The following is a 21,995-nucleotide window of genomic DNA, read 5'->3' on the forward strand; positions in this document are numbered from 1 at the left end:
TTCCATTCTCGTATTCTGATCTAAGCTCCTACTGTTGCGTTCGGGCTATGTACGTAAAACCACACTGGCAAACGGTCTGGTACACTCGCGACATGCAGACGCAGTCGTATTTAAAACTACCCATGTGTGATTCGTACACAGCAGGCTTGCATATGAAAGGAAGCGGTACTGCTGTTTCCTGTGTTTTGTGCCCCCTGCAGCCGCTGGTGCAGATCGAAGAGCGACGCAACGAATATACCGGACGGACCCACAATCCCATATTGTTGTTTTTATTTATTTTTTATGGAAGAATTTCAAGATAAACTGATTGGTGTAACCATTGCTCCGAATTGCTGTTTTCAGCTCTTAAGCCCGCCGGGGTGGCCGAGCGGTTCTAGGAGCTACAGTCTGGAACCACGCGACCGCTACGGTCGCAGGTTCGTATCCTGCCTCGGGCATGAATGTATAATATGTCCTTAGTTTACTTAGGTTGTCGTAGTTCTAAGTTCTAGGGGACTGATGACCTCATAAATTAAGTCTTATAGTGCTCAGAGCCATTTGAACCATTTTAAAGCTCTTAAGATTACTGCATCTGCCAGGGTATGAGTGCTCTGTGCCAATGTGTTGAGAATACCACTTACGTATTCGTTCTTCCCACGTTACATCTGCGAATGGAACGGGAATAAGCGAAATGTGGGAATAAGGGAAATGTGCGAAGTATTACAGAGTGATCCACGAACGATGGCGGTTGGCGCACGTCGAGACACGGACGAGGATTGCTTTGTTGACGATTCAAAGCGACAGTTGCGGTACGCGCATGCGCGTGCCTTCCGCTTGGAGAAAGCGTATATCCTGCAAATTAGGCCTCTCGCTTCCATATGCGGATATCACCAACATCAGCGATGACAGTTCGCAACAAATGGAACAAAAATTCGCTAAACGCCTCGCTGCGACAACTTTTAGTTCTCGCATTAGGTACGGCATTCAGAGCAGAACGCTCGGAACACTACTGGACCCTCATTGGCTGTCGGAGGATGTGTGACGTAGGCGAGCAGAACGAGTCTAAATTTGACCGCCATCGTTCGTGACTCCAACTATGTATTCCATGAATTTGTTTGAAAAACTGCCGAAAAGTGAAGCAAAGTATCCCTGCTTTATTGGTAAAGAACAACGGACACTTGGTAAGGGACCAGATGCTACGGAACAACCGACAGTTGCAACGGAACACCCGGCCAATAATAGTGAAGGGAAATCTACAGGGTTGTTGTTGTGGTCTTCAGTCCTGAGACTGGTTTGATGCAGTTCTCCATGCTACTCTATCCTGTGCAAGCTTCTTCATCTCCCAGCACTTACTGCAGCCTACATCCTTCTGAATCTGCTTAGTGTATTCATCTCTTGGTCTCCCTCTACGATTTTTACCCTCCACGCTGCCCTCCAATACTAAACTGGCGATCCCTTGATGCCTCAGAATATGCCCTACCAACCGATCCCTTCTTCTACTCAAGTTGTGCCACAAACTTCTCTTCTCCCCAATTCTATTCAACACCTCCTCACTAGTTATGTGATCTACCCATCTAATCTTCAGCATTCTTCTGTAGCACCACATTTCGAAAGCTTCTATTCTCTTCTTGTCCAAACTATTTAATGTCCATGTTTCATTTCCATACATGGCTACACTCCATACAAATACTTTCAGAAACGACTTCCTGAGACTTAAATCTATACTGGATGTTAACAAATTTCTCTTCTTCAGAAACGCTTTCCTTGTCATTGCCAGTCTACATTTTATGTCGTCTCTACTTCGACCACCTTGAGTTATTTTGCTCCCCAAATAACAAAACTCCCTTACTACTTTAAGTGTCTGATTTCCTAATCTAATTCCCTCAGCATCACCAGACTTAATTCTTCTACTGTATTTCTTTCCCCCATTCCTGTCAATTGTTCCCTTATGCTCTCCCTGAAACTCTGTACAACCTCTGGTTTAGTCAGTTTATCCATGTCCCACCTCCTTAAATTATCTACAGGGTGGGAAGCATTAAATGCATCGAAGGCTGTGCACGAGCGCTCTTTACGCTTCCGACAATTCATGCAGTACGGTGTTTGACGATGGTTATTGTGGAATCGAATAGTGCGACAATTTCCTGTGGTTTGACAACATGTCTGCAACACTTCATTTGAGTTATTACGATCGTGGACGAGCAGTCTGATGGCTCGAAGCCGGTCAAAGTGTCACTGCTGTGGACACAGTAATGGGTGTGTCCAAAAGGATCATCTCGCGATTAAAGAAGGCCGCAGAAGGTGGAAGTGCTATGCAACAGTGTGAGCCAGCGGTCGTAGATGGACCACCATACGGGAAGAGGATCGATATGTAGCTCTAGTGGCGCAAAAGAATAGACATCTCTCTGTAACCAGATCTTGCAACCGCAATGGGTACACGTGTCTCTGCCAGCATGATTTTGCGGCGATGAAATCAGGGTGGTTTGTATGCTCGGAAGCCTTTTAAATGGATTCCACTTCAACCACGCCACCGTCAAGAAAGAGTTCTTTGGTGTAGGGAGCATGTTGGTTGGGGTTAGCACAGTGTTCCAGAGCGACATTTTCCGGCGAATCGCGCTACACTGTGGCAAGTGATTCTGGCCATCAGTTAGTGTCAAATGGGTGCGAACGTGTTACACACCATAGAATGTTGATGAACGTCATCTACAGGGTGTTTCAAAAATGACCGGTATGTTTGAAACGGCAATACAAACTAAACGAGCAGCGATAGAAATACACCGTTTGTTGCAATATGCTTGGGACAACAGTACATTTTCAGGCAGACAAACTTTCGAAATTACAGTAGTTACAATTGTCAACAACAGATGACGCTGCGGTCTGGGAAACTCTATAGTACGATATTTCCCACATATCCACCATGCGTAGCAATAATATGGCGTAGTCTCTGAATGAAATTACCCGAAACCTTTGATAACGTGTCTGGCGGAATGGCTTCACATGCAGATGAGATGTACTGCTTCAGCTGTTCAATTGTTTCTGGATTCTGGCGGTACACCTGGTCTTTCAAGTGTGCCCACAGAAAGAAGTCACAGGGGTTCATGTCTGGCGAATAGGGAGGCCAATCCACGCCGCCTCCTGTATGTTTCGGATAGCCCAAAGCAATCACACGAACATCGAAATACTCATTCAGGAAATTAAAGACGTCGGCCGTGCGATGTGGCCGGGCACCATCTTGCATAAACCACGAGGTGTTCGCAGTGTCGTCTAAGGCAGTTTGTACCTCCACAAATTCACGAAGAATGTCCAGATAGCGTGATGCAGTAATCGTTTGGGATCTGAAAAATGGGCCAATGATTCCTTTGGAAGAAATGGCGGCCCAGACCAGTACTTTTTGAGGATGCAGGGACGATGGGACTGCAACATGGGGCTTTTCGGTTCCCCATATGCGCCAGTTCTGTTTATTGACGAAGCCGTCCAGGTAAAAATAAGCTTCGTCAGTAAACCAAATGCTGCCCACATGCATATCGCCGTCATCAATCCTGTGCACTATATCGTTAGCGAATGTCTCTCGTGCAGCAATGGTAGCGGCGCTGAGGGGTTGCCGCATTTGAATTTTGTACGGATAGAGGTGTAAACTCTGGCGCATGAGGCGATACGTGGACATTGGTGTCATTTGGACCGCAGCTGCAACATGGCGAACGGAAACCCGAGGCCGCTGTTGGATCACCTGCTGCACTAGCTGCGCGTTGCCCTCTGTGGTTGCCGTACGCGGTCGCCCTACCTTTCCAGCAAGTTCATCCGTCACGTTCCCAGTCCGTTGAAATTTTTCAAACAGATCCTTTATTGTATCGCTTTTTGGTCCTTTGGTTACATTAAACCTTCGTTGAAAACTTCGTCTTGTTGCAACAACACTGTGTTCTAGGCGGTGGAATTCCAACAACAGAAAAATCCTCTGTTCTAAGGAATAAACCGTGTTGTCTACAGCACACTTGCACGTTGTGAACAGCACACGCTTACAGCACAAAGACGACGTACAGAATGGCGCACCCACAGACTGCGTTGTCTTCTATATCTTTCACATCACTTGCATCGCCATCTGTTGTTGAAAATTGTAACTACTGTAATTTCGAAAGTTTGTCCGCCTGAAAATGTACTGTTGTCCCAAGCATATTGCAACAAACGGTGTATTTCTATCGCTGCTCGTTTAGTTTTTATTGCCGTTTCAAATATACCGGTCATTTTTGAAACACCCTGTATATGGAATTTTTTGGAAATCTGTGGTAAGTTCCTATGGGACCAAACTGCTGAGGTCATAGGTACCTAAGCTTACACACTACTTCGTCTAACTTAAACTTAGGCTAAGGAACAACCGACAATTGCAACGGAACACCCGGCCAATAATAGTGAAGGGAAATCTACAGGGTGGGAAATATTAAATGCTTCGAAGGCTGTGCACGGGCGCTGTTTACGCACCCGACAATTCATGCAGTACGGTGTACGCCCATGCTCGATGGAGGACTCGAACCTTCGACAGGGGTAGCCGCGCGAACCATCGATATGGTCTAGGCATTAAGGTGTGGTCAGGCATTATGCACAGTGGCCGAACACCTCTGCATATCTTTGTGCGAGGAACCGGCACAGCACAGCGCTATTGTAGCGACATTATTCTGGATCGTGTCCGCCTATTTATGGATGACAACGCCTGTCCATACAGGACTGCTAAGGTGTCGGACATGTTGGAAAGTGAGGACACTGCACGTATGGAATGTCCTACATACTCCCCGGACCTAAACCCTGTAGCTCATGCGTGAGACGTTCTTGACGGTCGTGTTTCTTAACGGACACTCCCTCCCCGAACGTTCAAGAACTGAAAACCACTTTGGGAGATGAGTGGGAGAATATCCCCCAAGGACTCCTCAACTGATTGGTAGCCAACATTAGTAATAGATGCAAAATGTGCATTAGTGTCCTAGGAGGGCATGTTCCTTACTGAGAATCTGATATCGACATTTATGTTGGGAGCCTGACATGTGTCGAACATGGACCTTATTTGTGTCAGTTATCCTGCTTTCCAATGTCGTGAAATCTGTACCATTTATCGTTACAAACATACACTATGTGTTCAAAAGTATTCGGACACCCGACTGAAAAGACTTACAAGTTCGTGGCGCCCTCCATCGGTAATGCTGGAATTCAACATGGTGTTGGCCCACCCTTAGACTTGATGACACCTTCCATTCTCGCAGACCTAGGTTCAATCAGGTGCAGGAACGTTTCTTGGGGAATGGCAGCCCATTCTTCACGGAGTGCTGCACTGAGGAGAGGTATCGATGTCGGTCGCTGAAGCCTGGCACGAAGTCGGCGTTCCAAAACATCCCAAAGGTGTTCTAGAGGACACACATCAGGACTCTGTGCAGGCCAGCCCATTACAGGGATGTTACTGTCGTGTAACCACTCCGCCACAGGCCGTGCATTATGAACAGGTGCTTGGTCGTGTTGAAAGATGCAATCGCCATCCCTGAATTACTCTTCAACAGTGGGAAGCAAAAAGGTGCTTAAAACACTCATGTAGGCCTGTGCTATGATAGTACTACGCAAAACAACAAGGGATGCAAGCCCGTTCCATGAAAAACCCGACCACACCACAATACCACTGCCTCCGAATTTTACTATTGGCACTACACACGCTGGCAGATGACGTTCACGGTGCATTCGCCATACCCACACCCTGCCATTGGATGGCCACACAACGTTTTTGCACTGTTCAATCTCCCAGTGTTTACGCTCCATACACCAGGTGAGGCGTCATTTGGCATTTATCGGTGTGATGTGGGGCTTATGAGCAGCTGCTAGACCATGAAATCCAAGCTTTCTCACCTCCCGCCTAACTGTCATAGCACTTGCAGTGGATCCTGATGCAGTTTGCAATTCCCGTGTGATGGATAGATATCTGCCTATTACACTTTACGACCTTCTTCAACTGTTGGCCGTCTCTGTCAGTCAACAGACGTGGTCGGCCTGTACGCTTTGTGCTGTATGTGTCCCTTCACGTTTCCACTTCACTATCACATTGGAAACAGTGGACTAGGGATGTTTATGAGTGTGGAAATATCGCGTACAGACGTATGACACGAGTGACACCCAATCACCTGACCATGTTCGAAGTCCGCGAGTTCTGCTGAGCGCCCCATTCTGCTCTCTAACGATGTCTAATGACATCTGAGCTCACTGATATGGAGTACTTGTAGTGGGTGGCAGCACCATACCTCTAATATGAAAAACGTATGTTTTTGGGGGTGTCCGGATACTTTTGATCATATAGTGTACCACTCCACTTCTATTGCGCATATATCGTGTTTCATATCGTCCTTCATTGCCTGTGATAAGACTGTCTCTGTTTCTTAGAAATGTAGTTTTGAAAAATGACTTTCGAAAATGAGGTAAACTTCTAAAACCACGTGAAATCATGCAAGACATCAAAGGTTTGTTTTTGGAATTTTATAACGTTTTAAATGTTGAAGCAAAGTAACCCCTGGAGTGTGTTACTTTGCTCCGTTTCATATAAACGTTTTTTTTAAGATGGAATAATAGCTTGGACCAATGTTACCTTCTTTAAAATCTGTTACGTATTCTTACAGGTCCATACCAAACACACATTTATGTAATTTTTTGTATAAAAGGGACAAAACTAATAAAAAATTTGCTACACTGAATTTTTATTTGAGAAACTAACAAAGGAACAAAAATGAACAGTTTTTAGTTTTGTTTTGCTATCGAAGAAAAGGCCTACGTTTCATTACGTATGTCTGCGTATCAAAATGTCAGTGACTACACCGGCCGGCCGAAGTGGCCGAGCGGTTCTAGGCGCTTCAGTTCGGAACCGCGCGACCGTGCCTCGGGCATGGATGTGTGTGATGTCCTTAGGTTAGTTAGTAGTTCTAAGTTCTAAGGGACTGATGACCTCAGATGTTAAGTCCCATAGTGCTCAGAGCCATTTGAACCAACCGGTGACTGCACCAGGGAAATATTTTGCACAAAGTCATCGCCATCGACCAGCTATGTCACTAAGAAAATCCTCCTTTCGCTTAATCGTTCTGAGGAGTTTAGATATATTTATTTACATGCTGTTTTCAGTTATCAATGATGTGTTATTTACGGTTGCACTATCTTCGTTAATACTTTCAATTATACCAGAGTAATGTTTATTTTCATATTGTAAAACCACAAACATACCAATCTGCTTGCTGATTGTTTCCAGTTTTTCCTTTCGTTTTGACAGGGCCTCTTCATTCTCTGTAGATGTTGCTGACACTACCAGCTGGTTTGTTCTGTAATCTTCGTCTGAACTTTTGCCAAGAATTTGTTCTTCTAATAGGTCCTCATCGCTAGAATAATCAAGCACTGTCTAGATTTTTCTTCTTACATTATTTACTAGTATCTGGCATTGATTTAGAAGCGTTTTCAAATGTTCAAATGGGTGTGAAGTCCTAAGCGACCAAACTGCTGAGGTCATCGGTCCCTAGACTTACACACACACACACACACACACAAACACATGCGCCCGGCGGAGGAATCGAACCTCCGGTGGGAGGGGCCGCGCAATCCCTGACATGGCGCCTCAAACCGCGCGGCCACTCTGCGCGGCTAGAAGCGTTTTGTGATATTTCAAGCAAGTGTTCCATTTTTTATGGATTCCGGGCTTTCTTCCAGATTTTTGATGCTGCACCAGTAATCTGCATATCGACGATGTCCTAGCTTCGTTTACCCTCGTGCCGTACTATAACAACATTAATCTCTTAGCAGTAGGCCTACTCATTTACAGCGTAATAATATTCATCCCAAGCCGAGTCAGTTCTAAAGTCAAGTAATGAAAATACTGTGGAGCTATTTTAATCCACTTTGTCAGTGGCGCAAAGTTTCTCCAGTTTTCCCAGAAAGTCACTTTTACAAGTGCTTTCGATCGTATAGTGAGAAATAAAGACAATAATTAATTTCTAGATATAAATGAATATTATTTGCCTTTTGTTCAAGTAGTTTTCTGTTAGCAAAATACCACTTTTTTGATAAAAATGTCAAAAATACGGTAGTAAACATTTGGAACAGAAGATGGCTAACGGGATAATAGTTCAAACATCACCCCGTTTCTATGGGGTTTCCAAAACCGGATTTCGCAAACCGATTTCCTAATACTGCTTCTGGATGGTCATGTAAACACTTGAAGACCAATTCTGGAAATGGGCTCCTAGTTGCTGGTATTGGAATTCCGCAATCGAGTTTCGCTCCCACGTGAACGCAGCCGGTTTTGAAACGTGCTTGGCCTGTCAGGTTTCGTCTTGTTTTTAAATTTTTTTGCCTAATATGGACAGAGTCGCTTTTTGTACTGCGAAGGATAAGTAAAAATATTATACTGAAGCTGTGCACACCTCGTCTCAATGAACAGAAATCGTTATTGTGCTGACTGGTTAAGAAACTGTAACAGCTGTTTTTCAGGCGCCATGTTTAACTGTGGTAGTAAATCCGCTTCAGACCTTAACATGTAAACACAACAGCGAAAAACGGTGTTCGAAATTCGGTTTTCGTCTTTCGGAAGAGGTGTCCTAAGTAAACTTAGTGTATATAAGCTAATAGAAACTGTGAACTGTTAGAATCGATCAATCGAAACTGTTAGCAAATCTTTATTAGAATCTTCTCTGCATATAAAAGACAATATACTGACTGACTGACTCACTCATCGCCCAGTCGAAACCGCTAAGAACAGAATCTTGGAATCTGGAGGTGTGGATCTTATTCTGTAGGCGTTGTATCAGAAGGGAATTTTCGAAATAGAGGATGCAGGATTTTTTTGAAAAATGTCGCAATTAAGGCAATTTTGAAACTAGATCCACGAAAATTGGTATTTGGTTTCTCCGTCAGAAATAAAGAAATACGTGTCCCAGCGTTTTCGGAAAATTAACCCTATGGGGATGAAATAGTGGGTGAAAGCTTTTTTGAAAATATATCATTATTAAATAACTTCTAAAGTATTTTTAAGGCTACGTGTATGAACATTGGTACTTGACTTCTCGTTTACAAATAAAATAATACGTGTTTCAGTGGTTTTTGAAACTCCCTAGGTGGGTGAAATTGGGGTGAGACTTTTTATGACAATATTTTATTATGAAAGCATTTTAAATCTAAATCTATGAAAATTTAACTTTGACTTCTCAGTCAGAAATAAAAAAAAAATCGTGTTCACTGATTTTGGAAATTCAACCGCTACGGAAGTGGAAGACATCAAAGATGTTGTTGTTGTGGTCTTCAGTCCTGAGACTGGTTTGATGCAGCTCTCCTTGCTACTCTATCCTGTACAAGCCTCTTCATCTCCCAGTACCTACCGCAACCTACATCCTTCTGAATCTGCTTAGTGTATTCATCTCTTGGTCTCCCTCTACGATTTTTAAAAATCCACGCTGCCCTCCAATACTAAATTGGTGATCCCTTGATGCCTCAGAACGTGTCCTACCAACCGATCCCTTCTTCTAGTCAAGTTGTGCCACAAACTTCTCTTCTCCCCAATCCTATTCAATACTTTCTCATTAGTTATGTGATCTACCCATCTAATCTTCAGCATTATTCTGTAGCACCACATTTCAAAAGCTTCTATTCTCTTTTTGTCCAAACTATTTATCGTCCATGTTTCACTTCCATACATGGCTACACTCCATAGAAATACTTTCAGAAATGACTTCCTGACACTTAAATCTATACTCGATGTTAACAAATTTCTCTTCTTCAGAAAAGATTTCCTTGCCATTGCCAGTCTACATTTTATATCCTCTCTACTTCGACCATCATCAGTTATTTTACTCCCTAAATAGCAAAACTCCTTTACTACTTTAAGTGTCTCATTTCCTAATCTAATCCCCTCAGCATCACCCGATTTAATTTGACTACATTCCATTATCCTCTTTTTGCTTTTGTTGACGTTCATCTTATATCCTCCTTTCTAAGACACTGTCCATTCCGTTCAACTGCTCTTCCAAGTCCTTTGCTGTCTCTGACAGAATTACAATGTCATCGGCGAACCTCAAAGTTTTTATTTCTTCTCCATGGATTTTAATTTCTACTCCGAATTTTTCTTTTGTTTCCTTCACTGCTTGCTCAGTATACAGATTGAATAACATTGGGGACAGGCTACAGCCCTGTCTCACTCCCTTCCCAACCACTGCTTCCCTTTCATGCCCCTCGACGCTTATAACTGCCATCTGGTTTCCGTACAAATTGTAAATAGCCTTTCGCTCCCTGTATTTTACCCCTGCCACCTTCAGAATTTGAAAGAGATTGTTCCAGTCAACATTGTCAAAAGCTTTCTCTAAGTCTACAAATGCTAGAAACGTAGGTTTGCCCTTCCTTAATCTATCTTCTAAGATGAGTCGTAGGGTCAGTATTGCCTCACGTGTTCCAACATTTCTACGGAATCCAAACTGATCTTCCCCGAGGTCGGCTTCTACTAGTTTTTCCACTCTTCTGTAAAGAATTCGCCTTAGTATTTTGCAGCTGTGACTTATTAAACTGATAGTTCGATAATTTTCACATCTGTCAACGCCTGCTTTCTTTGGGATTGGAATTATTATATTCTACTTGAAGCCTGAGGGTATTTCGCCTGTTTCATACATCCTGCTCACCAGATGGTAGAGTTGTGCCAGGACTGGCTCTCCCAAGGCCTTCAGTAGTTCCAATGGAATGTTGTCTACTCCGGGGGCCTTGTTTCGACTCAGGTCTTTCAGTGCTCTGTCAAACTCTTCACGCAGCATCATATCTCCCATTTCATCTTCATCTACATCCTCTTCCATTTCCATAATATTGTCCTCAAGTACATCGCCCTTCTACCTTCTATATACTCGTTCCACGTTTCTGCTTTCCCTTCTTTGCTTAGAACTGGGTTTCCATCTGAGCTCTTGATATTCATGCAAGTGGTTCTCTTGTCTCTAAAGGTCTCTTTTATATTCCTGTAGGCAGTATCTATCTTACCCCTAGTGAGATCTGCCTCGACATCCTTACATTTGTACTCTAGCCATCCCTGCTTAGCCATTTTGCACTTCCTGTCGATCTCATTTTTGAGGCGTTTGTATTCCTTTTTGCCTGCTTCATTTATTGCATTTTTATATTTTCTCCTTTCATCAATTAAATTCAAAATATCTTCTGTTACCTAAGGATTTCTACTAGCCCTCGTCTTTTTACCTACTTGATCCTCTGCTGCCTTCACTACTTCATCCCTCAAAGCTACCCATTCTTCTTCTACTGTATTTCTTTCCCCCATTCCTGTCAATTGTTCCCTTATGCTCTCCCTGAAACTCTGTATAACCTCTGGTTCTTTCAGTTTATCCAGGTCCCATCTCCTTAAATTCCCACCTTTTTGCAGTTTCTTCAGTTTTAATCTATAGGTCATAACCAATAGATTGTGGTCAAAGTCCACATCTGCCGCTGGAAATGTCTTACAATTTAAAACCTGGTTCCTAAATCTCTGTCTTACCATTAGATAATCTATCTGAAACCTGTCAGTATCTCCAGGCTTCTTCCATGTATGCAGCCTTCTTTTTTGAAATTTTATAATGTTTTAAAAACTGGAGCAAAGCATCATCTGGAATGGGTTACTTATTACGGAAAGATTTCATCGTGCAAGCAATTTTGAAGCTAAATCTATGAATATTTGCATTTGAATTATCCGTTAAAAATAAAAAAAAACACATGTCACTGTTTTTGCAAATTCACCCTCTAAGAGGATGAAATAGGGGGCGAAACGTTTTATGAAAATATTTCATTGCGAAAGCATTTTTAAAGCCAAATCTTTGAAAACTGCTGTTTGGCTTCTCGGTTAGAGATGAAAAAATACTTGTTTCATTGTTTTTGGAAATACATCCCCTAAGGGAGTGAAATAGGTTCAGACTGTCCAAACTGCTAAGAACAGAAATTTGAAGTTTGGAGATGGTGTGGTTCTTATATTGTAGACCTCGTTTAAGAAGGAACTGTCTGAAATTCCACTCCTAAGGAGGTGAAAGACTTGTTGAAAGTATGTTGCTATTGAGGCAATTTTGTAACGAGAACTACGAAAACTGGTGTTTTGATTCTTAGTCAGAAAAAAAATGTACGTGTTTCAGCAATTTTGAAATTCATCGACTAAAGGGGTGAAATAGTGGGTGAAAGTTTTTTTGAAAATAAATATTTAAAGAACCACTAAAGGATTTTTTAAGGCTATGTCTATGACAATTGGTATTTCACTTCTCAGTTAGATATAAATAGATATTTTTTAGAGGATGAAAGTTGCTATGGAAATATCTCCATAAGAACGCAAAAGGCATGATTAACAATATCTTTGGACTCCAGCTACCAGAAACGCTTTTTGGTCAGAAGTACCGTTCGTGCTTATATGGGCTCAATTTGCTTGAAAAGCTTAACACGTGCTGCAATTGGTGAAAAATATCAGAATTCGATTAAATAAAACAAAAAAACAAAAATCTCAACAAGCCATACAGTGTAGGCGAGCGAAGCAGCGGGCGCTAAGCTAGTAGGTTTCTATGCGGTATTGAATATTTTTTCAAAGGTGGAGCAAATTTACTCCTGCAGGGGTCAAATATCCGCTCTTTACGGTAATTTATTATTAACAGAATTTTCATCACTTTTATTACGACACTTTTCCTGTAAGTAGTTAAATTATACACCATAATATTTACACAAGACGCTAAGAGTCGACGTTCCATTTTCATCGACGTGCTCTGTCATCATATTGAACAGCGGCTCGGAAGACTGATTCCTATTGGTCGAGAGGCACCGACGCAGCACTGTAACAACCAATGACGGCGAAGCTGGAAATCGACCGCTGCGCCGCCAAGAGCGGTTTATACGCGCGCACCAGCTGCAGCGTGCTCAGTCGTAGACTTTCTCTCGGTGGGGGAGTTGCTGTGGTCTTTCCGTCGTTTGGTGGAGAGACTTGGAAATTTTTATCATGGTTTGCTGAGATTAAAGAAACACCTCTTGTCTGCTGCTGTTTTGTAGTCACGAACATCTGGAAGAGAGTTTCAGCAGTCAGGTTTGAGGTGGATTTCGGCTGCGGCATATAGGGTAAAAACAGCAAACATGCCGAGCACAGCGTTTTACAGCAGCAACATGTCGCTGGATCGCGCGAAGGATCTGGTGAAAGGGTCATTGAAAGCATTGAACATCGGAGGGTCTGTGGACCATAAGGATGTCGAATCCAGACAACCCATTCTGGTTGCAGAAGATAATAGCTCGAAAGGGGTAAGCTTGTGCAAATAAATCTGCTGCAGTTTTCCTCGGCATTCGTTTGTAAAATTTGATTTACATTGTCATTTATAGAAGTCATGCTACATTTTGTATCATAATTTCGTATTACCTGCAGCTGTACTGAATTCTGAAAGTTTACATTCCTCTAAGTCCCTTGAACCTTTGTTATATACCGTACCTAACAAAAATACGGCAATGCCAGAACATATTCGTTGATAAACGTCTTTTAATTGAGGCAGAAGAGCCGTTTCTGGTACAGTGCTAGCGAAATAATTTGTTGCTCTTGTTAACTAACTAGTGTGTGAACGGTAGTGTTAACAAATAATCGTGAAAGCGTGATTTACCTTTTGTTTTACTGTCACGTACTGTGTTCACAGCAGCAGCAGGGATGGACACCATTGCTCGTCTTTGTTGGAATTATTACTGCTGTGGGTTCCTGCATTCCTGTTGGGTACAACATAGGCGTTATGAATACTCCAGCTCACGTAAGTCAAAGGGTTCGCAATGAGAACGAGAAAATGTAATTTAAAGATTTTGTGTTACAATGTTTTCTTTATCTTTTCAGATTATCAAACAGTTCTGCAACGAGTCAGTAATGGAGACTTACGGAATCCAGATGTCTACATCTGAACTGAACACACTCTGGTCTGTCATTGTTTCGGTCTTTCTGGTGGGTGGCATGACCGGGTCTTTGACGGGCGGTTGGGTGGCTGATCGATGGGGCAGGTAAAGTGGTGGTTTTTTTTTCCCCTCCAGTGTTGGCTTTTTTTCTTTTTTTTCCAGTGTTGGCTTTCTTGTTACTCTGATCAGTTTTCTGTTCTGTTGCATTTGTATACTATCCTTGTAACCCCATAATTTGTCATTCTCCTTTTATAATTCTTTCCGCTACTGTACATCACTTTTTAGGCTATTATCAGCATAGCCCCTAGTGTTAAAAGCTTAAGTGTCCCCCAACATACAACCCTAATTTTTAAAATATAACCTATGAGTTCTTGCTTATGAATTGGGGTTGGATCGTTTGGAAGAAGACACTTTCTATTTTATGGATTAGTGAAGTTAATGGAGTGTGGCACTTATTCTGTCGTGTATTTTTCCAGGAAAGCTGCAGTGGTGATCAATAATGGCCAAGGACTTGTTGCAGCAGTTTTGTTCGTCTGTTCTCGTTATGCTAAATCTGTTGAAATGCTCATAGCTGCTAGACTGATTGTAGGGCTTTCCTCTGGTGAGTTAAATGTTTACATTAATAGAGGTAATTTAGTGGTAAAATCTTTTTCGTGTGTAGTACGCATTTATTTTTTTCCCCTCTTTCAGGTCTTACAACGACCACAGTGCCTATGTATCTCACAGAAATAGCACCTGTAGCTATCCGTGGAGCTATGGGAGTGCTTTGTCCTATAGGACTTAATGTTGGGGTCCTCCTGGGCCAGATAATGGGATTGAAAGATGTGCTTGGTGAGTTTTTTTCCTTTGATATTGCATGAAAAACTTATGAATTTTGCCTGACTTCTAATGGTTCATCATTTGTGTTGCTATTCTCTTTTATGTGCACACTGTATTCTGAAAAAAAATTGATTTCAATAATGCAGTTCATAAAATTACCAGACATAGTTTCTGCCAATAGTTACACTGAGATCGATTTTTAAATTAAATTTATAACTGTATCAAAGTGAACTGGGGATAATGCAGCTTAACAAAGCAATCTTAATATGTACACAGCAATTTTGCTGTGGAAATTCCCATTACTATCCTGTTAACTCCCCCCCCATGAGCCATGGACCTTGCCGTTGGTGGGGAGGCTTGCGTGCCTCAGCGATACAGATAGCCGTACCGTAGGTGCAACCACAACGGAGGGGTATCTGTTGAGAGGCCAGACAAACGTGTGGTTCCTGAAGAGGGGCAGCAGCCTTTTCAGTAGTTGCAAGGGCAACAGTCTGGATGATTGACTGATCTGGTCTTGTAACAATAACCAAAACGGCCTTGCTGTGCTGGTACTGTGAACGGCTGAAAGCAAGGGGAAACTACAGCCGTAATTTTTCCCGAGGGCATGCAGCTTTACTGTGCATGGAGAGCTGCATCAAACCAGTCTCAGGACTGAAGACCACAACAACAACAACTCTGGATATGTTCATTTCTTTATGTTGAGTGTGGGCTGCATGCTGTGATCCCATTGTTGCAGATGTTACGATGCTTTCAGTTTGTTAGAAGGAATTAATTGATAATTGCACGTAATGAGGTGCGGGTGTGACCTGTTCGAATTTGTAGAAAACAGTGCTATGATCTATCAGTGGATTACTTTCAAGAAATCAGTCTCAAATAGAAATGTGTAACTTTCATGCACACAGACAAAACACAAACAGAAGCAGGATTGTAGCTAAACTGTTGTCTTAATTTTGGGACCTAGAGAACAGTCAGTTACCTTCATCAATTTTCCAACCTTCTTTCTCAATATTGTGATAAATTTTCTCATTATGCCTTTGGAAACAGTTTGTATGGAGATATTTATGTTATTGTAGGTCATGTAGCGCAAAATCCCAAAGTTCAAAATTTACTTACGTGACATGCAGATATTGTAGACATCAACACAGCTTCTTAAACTTGTGTGTGTGCGCTTGCAATTAATCAAAATGTGCAGTTAGTTTCAGCTTTCAGGAAAGGGTTATTGAAACCCCTTCCATATACATCTATACTCTCATGGTGTAGCAAGATTGCGTATTAACAAGAAACTAATGGACACAGAGTTGGGTATGACAATAGTATTCCTTTATTTAGTATCCCTTAAAAGTTACATTCGGTTCGAAATGTCACTGCACATTACAGACAGGACATTTCTTTATCAAAATTGTTAATTTTTCATTAAAAGTACATACAATATAAAAGTCATAAGATATCAATGGAAGTAGCCCGTTTTTAAAGGCAGTGATTTACGGCACATGTTTGTACTAATGTGAAAATGTTTCTGTTGTGCTAGATTTATTTTTTTCCATTCTGATTAACTGTTTGCCATTTGTGCTGAAGTAAATGTATTGTTTTGCCTCTCCTTGACCTTTGTAGAAAGGAGTCTTGTAGTATGGAATATTGAACACATTTACGAGCTAAATTTTAAAACAGAGTATTGATGAAATTATTTTTAATAATTCAGTTTCCAGTATGATGATTTGAAAAATTTCAAAGGCTCCTTTCTCTTCTGCCACCAACAATATTTAATTCCTTGTGCTCTTTCATTAATACTGAGTTTGGTGGTTTGAAGTTTTACAGTCAGGGAGCCACTTTAGAGGTATGTATGGCCTCTTTTTTTTCCTATTTGAGACGAAGTCTGCTGTCATTCATCGTATCGGTGCTCTCAGAGCAGTTTTACGGTATTTGTACTAAAGTCTGAAAGTTGTTCAAATAATACATATTGTATTTTGAAACTTCAGAATGTGGCTTACATGCCCTGAAGTATTAAGTGATGGTAGACTACCCATAAAACGTATAGCATACTGTAAAGGTGGGGGGGGGGGGGGGGGGGGGTTGCAAGGAGTTGTGGGACGTATATTAACTTCCTCCTCATTATCATTGCACATCCTTCTGGTTTCATTTAATTTTTAGTTTTTACAGATAGTACTAACACTCTGTGATGATACTTTTTTCTATAGTAATTTATTTGAACAACTTTTGCATTTTCTTAGTTCATAATGCAGTAGCAAAAGGGGTTCTGTTGACATTGTAAATTGCAGTAGTTCAGTACCCCCTCCACAGATCTCCAACAAAATACTACAGTATAGTTATTTCCTAAAATAACTCCTTTTGCACTTGTGTTAAAACAGCCACAACAGCAGCATAAGCCTTTGTAGAATGAAATATTTTCTTTTTACATGCTCTATGCTGAAGGGTGCAGCGACTAAGGTTGGTAAGTTGTTGGCTTTGCTGAGCCATGATGCCTGATCCACCAGGATGACCTTAACAGCAGCGGTCTGGGTCCTGAGGGCAGCGCGTGTTAAGGTGAGGAGGGAGAGGATACAATAAATTGACCCTGCAGGTGTGGGCTGTTGCGGTCATCTTATTGTAACTTGCCCCTAAAAGATGGGTTGTAAGTAACATTTTCTTTGTTATGCTTTTTTATTTGTTACAGCTGTCATCTAATGCTTCGTGGATCATTCGTGTTATCTGTAAAATAAGAGTGCGGGAATGGCATGAAAAATATTTCAGCCAAGATTTGAGTTTTTTGTAGCTGAAGTCTCATTAACATCAAAAATTTAGTTGACTGGTGATACAATCCTTGGATGAGGAATTTTGGGTAGCACTCAAAAAGAAGGCAAGGTTGGTGGTGCAGGGCCCAGTGCTGGGTTGTGAGCATTGCACCCTAGTCTTCTTAGTGACTGAAGGCTTCATGATTCCTCCAATCCAACAATTCTGAATTTGTTCGATTTGATGGGTGCATGGCCCACAAAACAACTCTTGACTGTAGTGTTGTACAAAGTCATTTGGAGATTATGCTCAGGTTAATTGTTTGGAAGATAAATTAATAGTACACACTGAAACATATATAAGCAGGTGTAAATTTAATTTGAGCAATTTGTGCATGTGTCAGAGATAAAGATCTGTTGTTCATCAGTGCTTGATTGGCCAAAGATAATGTTTTCATATGCTGATATGCAGATAAGAAATAGTGTGTGTGTATATGTTTTCTAGAGTTGTAGTTAGGCATAAAATGATCATATTTTAAATACAATAATGTTTGTAGTAATTATAAGGCCAGAATTAATTTTCCTGTAAGGCTAACTCTGAGAAAAAGATAAAGCTATCTGATAAAGCTCTTAGCCTTAAGTTGGGGTGACAATCAGAGGTATTGGTCACTCAAAAAGAGACATTTGCTGATGTCATTTACAATTGGTTTTGTTGTCATTGTTACTGTAAAGACAGTCAGAAAAGGCATGGTAAAAAGGGAAGAAGTTGGTGTTACATTCATATAATGGTTCATTTAGACATTGTAATTTGACACAGCAGGCATGGAGTGCTCGTTTTGTATTTAGAAATGTTTTATATTTATTATGCTATTGACAGTGGACTAAGTCTTTCATCACTATAAGGTGACTGAAAATTTGTGTGTGTACTCTATAATACTTGCAGAGTTGAGCACCATTGCAAATTGAATTGAACTGATATTACTGATTACTGAGAGCACTAAAGTTTATTAGCAGCAGTTTCCACGTAGGTCTTGTGTAGAGTGGGTGGTTGTGCTATTTTTTTTTTTTTTTTTTTTTTTTTTTTTTTGAGGCATTCTCATTGTATTGAAAATTGTAGTTTGAGAATTGGAAAAGCTAGAAGAATTTGGCTAGCTTTAATATAGCATTTAATGATCTTCGTGAACATGCATTTATGAGCCTCCACATGGAGTCATTTGAGGAATTAGTGTTCAAAATACAACAATGGGCAGTGCAGGATGGAATAATAGTAATATTATGAAAGGGATATAATGCTGCTCACCACATAGAGGAGGCATTGAGTCCCAGACAGGCACAATGGAAAGACTACTAAATATTATTCTTTCAGAAAAAAAGGCCATCTTCAGAAAACTCGTACATCTTCACACAAGAACAACTCTCACATATGTGGCCACTGTCTCAGGTGATTGTAGCCTGATTGTAGCAGTTGGATCACAATGACACGAGAGTCTGTCTCTGTCTCTGTCTCTGTCTCTGTGTGTGTGTGTGTGTGTGTGTGTGTGTGTGTGTGTGTGTGTGTGTGTGTGTGTGAGGCCTTTTGGTCAGAAGAATAAATGTTTTTAGTAGACTTCCTTTGTTTGGGACTCGACCCCTTCTCTGAATGATGTGAATTATCTTTCAACAATATTATATTTAAAATAGCTGTTATAGTTAACAGTAGTGGTGACAACTGTAATCAGACTGGCGACTGAATTGAATAAAGACAAGCGATGAACTATCTGATCAACACTGCAGTGTTGTCGTGTTTGATATTCAGTGACTGAATAACTGCTAACTGTTTTCCAAATCTACTGAACTGTGTTGAGGACGCCTTTTACGAAATTCACTGTCAGTCATATCTTATTTGTTTTCACTTTTACTAATATTGTTTTTAATTCAGGTAATAAGATTAGACATTGCCTTTCGTAAGCATGTTGTATGTAAAATGGCAGGAATTCTTATAATTGCTTGCAGTATATTTTGTTCGTAAGTTCAGAATTGAGGGACTTACACTCAATACATTCTATAGAACATAAAGAAAGCTTGAATAATTTGAAACAGCTTTCCAAAGTGCCCTGAGAATCTGCACATTTGAAAATCTATTTGAAATAGAAATAATTGTTTTTTGTATACTGAAATAAGGCAAGGTACATAGTAGAGTGATTTAATGCTTTCCAAGCAGCTGTTCATAAAGGTAGAGATTTGCATAAATAAAGGTTATTTGCTTATGTTGTACATTCTGTACCACAGAGCATTTAGAGAAAGTCAAAGTATGTGTATTGATATGCAAGTGGAAATAGGACACCTTATATTCACCATAATGTAAGAGAATGATTTTAGTTGATAATGGATATACAGATTAACAAAATTGGTTCAGTAAAAATAAAGCACTCCATGCATTAGTTCTGCTGAGGCAACCTTTGTGCTAGAATATTTTGATTACAGAATATTGGAGAAAGTTGGGCGTACATTGATATTTCATTTTGAAAATTAAGTATGCAAATGTAATAATCTGCGAAATTATGTATATGTTCACTGCATAGGTGCTGAAGCAGTGTATTGCAATAAAATTTAGGTGGTCTTTCTTTATCTCGTGAAGTTAGAAAACTGACTGCTACAACAGTTATGTTGAACATTTACATTATAGTATCCCCAGACTGAAATAATTGTTGGACCATTGATGCAAATACTGAGTTGAAGAAGGCATTAGAAAATTCAAAAATTTGACAATTAAGAAAGACAAAGAAAATGTACGCTGAACTTTGTGTATATTTACAAAGTACCAATCTAGCATGTATGTTTTACAAAGTACCAATCAAGTATAAGTATCAAATCGTGTTTTCTAATAGTAGCAATGATATTAATGTGAAAGCAGATTATTTCAATCCCCCTCTTCACACGTTTATATTTCTTATTTCAGTATGTACATATGTTGTCATTTTAATTTCAGTTTGCTACTATTAGGAAAGACAGACAAATATAAACATTAGTCATTAACATTGTTATGTGCAGCACAACATCTCATTAGTGTGCTACTGTACAACCAATGAAGTAATCTAAGAGAATGCTTAGTCCACACATTGGAAGAAGCTGTTCTGTCATGCTGCAGGCTGAAACAGTGAACCTCATACTGTCAGTATGTTCCTATTACTATTTTTTTAGCTGCGTGGACTTTTATTATTGATATAGGTAATCTATTGGTCTTTGAGTGACTTTTTAATGTTTTTTTAGTGTTCTTAGAACTGAGTAAAGCGTTTATCATGTGGTTGAATTCGCATCATATAAGAATGTTCCATGTAGTTACCACAATAAGGTTTTTGAGCCTTTCACTTTGGTTTGTTGGTTATTCACATGAGACTGTTCTGCTGCACAAAATTTGTAATCTACCATTAGCACATAAACTTCTAATGTTAAGATGTATAATACGTTTGGATGGTCAAGGCTAAGGCCAAATCATTGTGATTGCTTCTCACAGCTCTCTTGTATCAGGGGTAGAAATAGGATAAACGTAGCAAAGTTTGAGGAATGTTAAAGTACTTTGGCGCTATGTTAAAAGAATAAGAAAGCATTCTAAAACTTCTGCTGAGTGATTCAAAGTTGTTTTTTTTTTTTTTTTTTTTTTTTTTCCAAATTTAAATCGGAAGTTTCTTAAGCCTCAAACCATCTGATATTGCTAGATATTTGATGCTTTATGCACAAAATTTTCATATTCTACCTTTTCATTACGGTAGATGCACAGGCTCTGCTTAGCAGTTACACTGATCATTGTGAAGATATTTACTGTAGCAGATTAGTTGCATCACACCAATTTGTCAGGCACAGTGAGTTTCTCTGCAATGATCTAGTTTCTCTCTCTTTGGCACTCATTTTATCAAAAGATAAGCTTTTAAAATTGAAGAATATTATCCCCAGAGAATAAATTTCCATTATTTCAGATCACTGCACTGTTCTTTATTAAAAGTAGTTGTGAAAGTACAGTGCAAAAGACTGATGCCTATACACTTCAAAGTTTCACAAGTTATTTTCACTACTCTTTCCAAGGCATCTCAGGGAACTGCATTTTCTCTACTTGAGTGGAACAGTAATTTGATCAATTGAAGTAAAGTCTTGGCGAAAAGAATGTGAGAGTTGTGAAATGACTGGGAAAGTGGTTAGACAGGTTTGTTTACCTGTAAAGGCAGAACTAAAATTTTGGAAAATGAAATAGTCACTTAGTCAAACTTAAGATGAAATTGTGTGTCAAACCTTCAGCTAATTTTCACAAATATAATGTTGTGAAGATTAGTGGAAGATTTTTAAGATGGCAGCTGTGACTGGATCCAATTTTCCAATTGTGATTTGTTGAGCATTTTTGCTTGGACCCTGCCTGAGCACTATCCTTTCGTCATTTTGAATTTCCTCTTGCAGCGATTTCTTTCCACTGTGACAAAATAACTAAGTCTTTGGAAGAAACTGCCTAAGATTCAAGCACTTGCATTGCTGCTTGCATGTCTTTACCTCAGATGCTGCTCAGTGGGAGCCTTACCATCAAATCTTCATTCAGGGCATCTGGTC

At 40.4% G+C, this 21,995-nt stretch overlaps 1 protein-coding gene across 4 annotated transcripts in view; it reads left to right on the forward strand.

The window, feature by feature from the left end:
* The window catches only part of LOC124607492 (solute carrier family 2, facilitated glucose transporter member 1-like), a 60,940-nt gene that overhangs the window by 32,623 nt on the left and 6,322 nt on the right, over nt 1-21,995 (forward strand). Inside the window, exons 1-5 of one of the 4 annotated variants that reach the window (XM_047139869.1) lie at nt 12,880-13,251; nt 13,635-13,742; nt 13,823-13,983; nt 14,355-14,479; nt 14,569-14,709. In XM_047139869.1, the coding sequence (XP_046995825.1) occupies nt 13,090-13,251; nt 13,635-13,742; nt 13,823-13,983; nt 14,355-14,479; nt 14,569-14,709 (697 nt within the window). In that variant the 5' untranslated portion in view covers nt 12,880-13,089. Of the gene's footprint in view, nt 1-12,879; nt 13,252-13,634; nt 13,743-13,822; nt 13,984-14,354; nt 14,480-14,568; nt 14,710-21,995 lie in introns of those variants that run through there. The other 3 variants (XM_047139870.1, XM_047139871.1, XM_047139872.1) reach the window with 3 other exon arrangements.

The sequence above is a fragment of the Schistocerca americana genome, chromosome 3, assembly GCF_021461395.2.
Source record: "Schistocerca americana isolate TAMUIC-IGC-003095 chromosome 3, iqSchAmer2.1, whole genome shotgun sequence".
NCBI classification, from domain to species: Eukaryota; Metazoa; Arthropoda; class Insecta; order Orthoptera; family Acrididae; genus Schistocerca; species Schistocerca americana.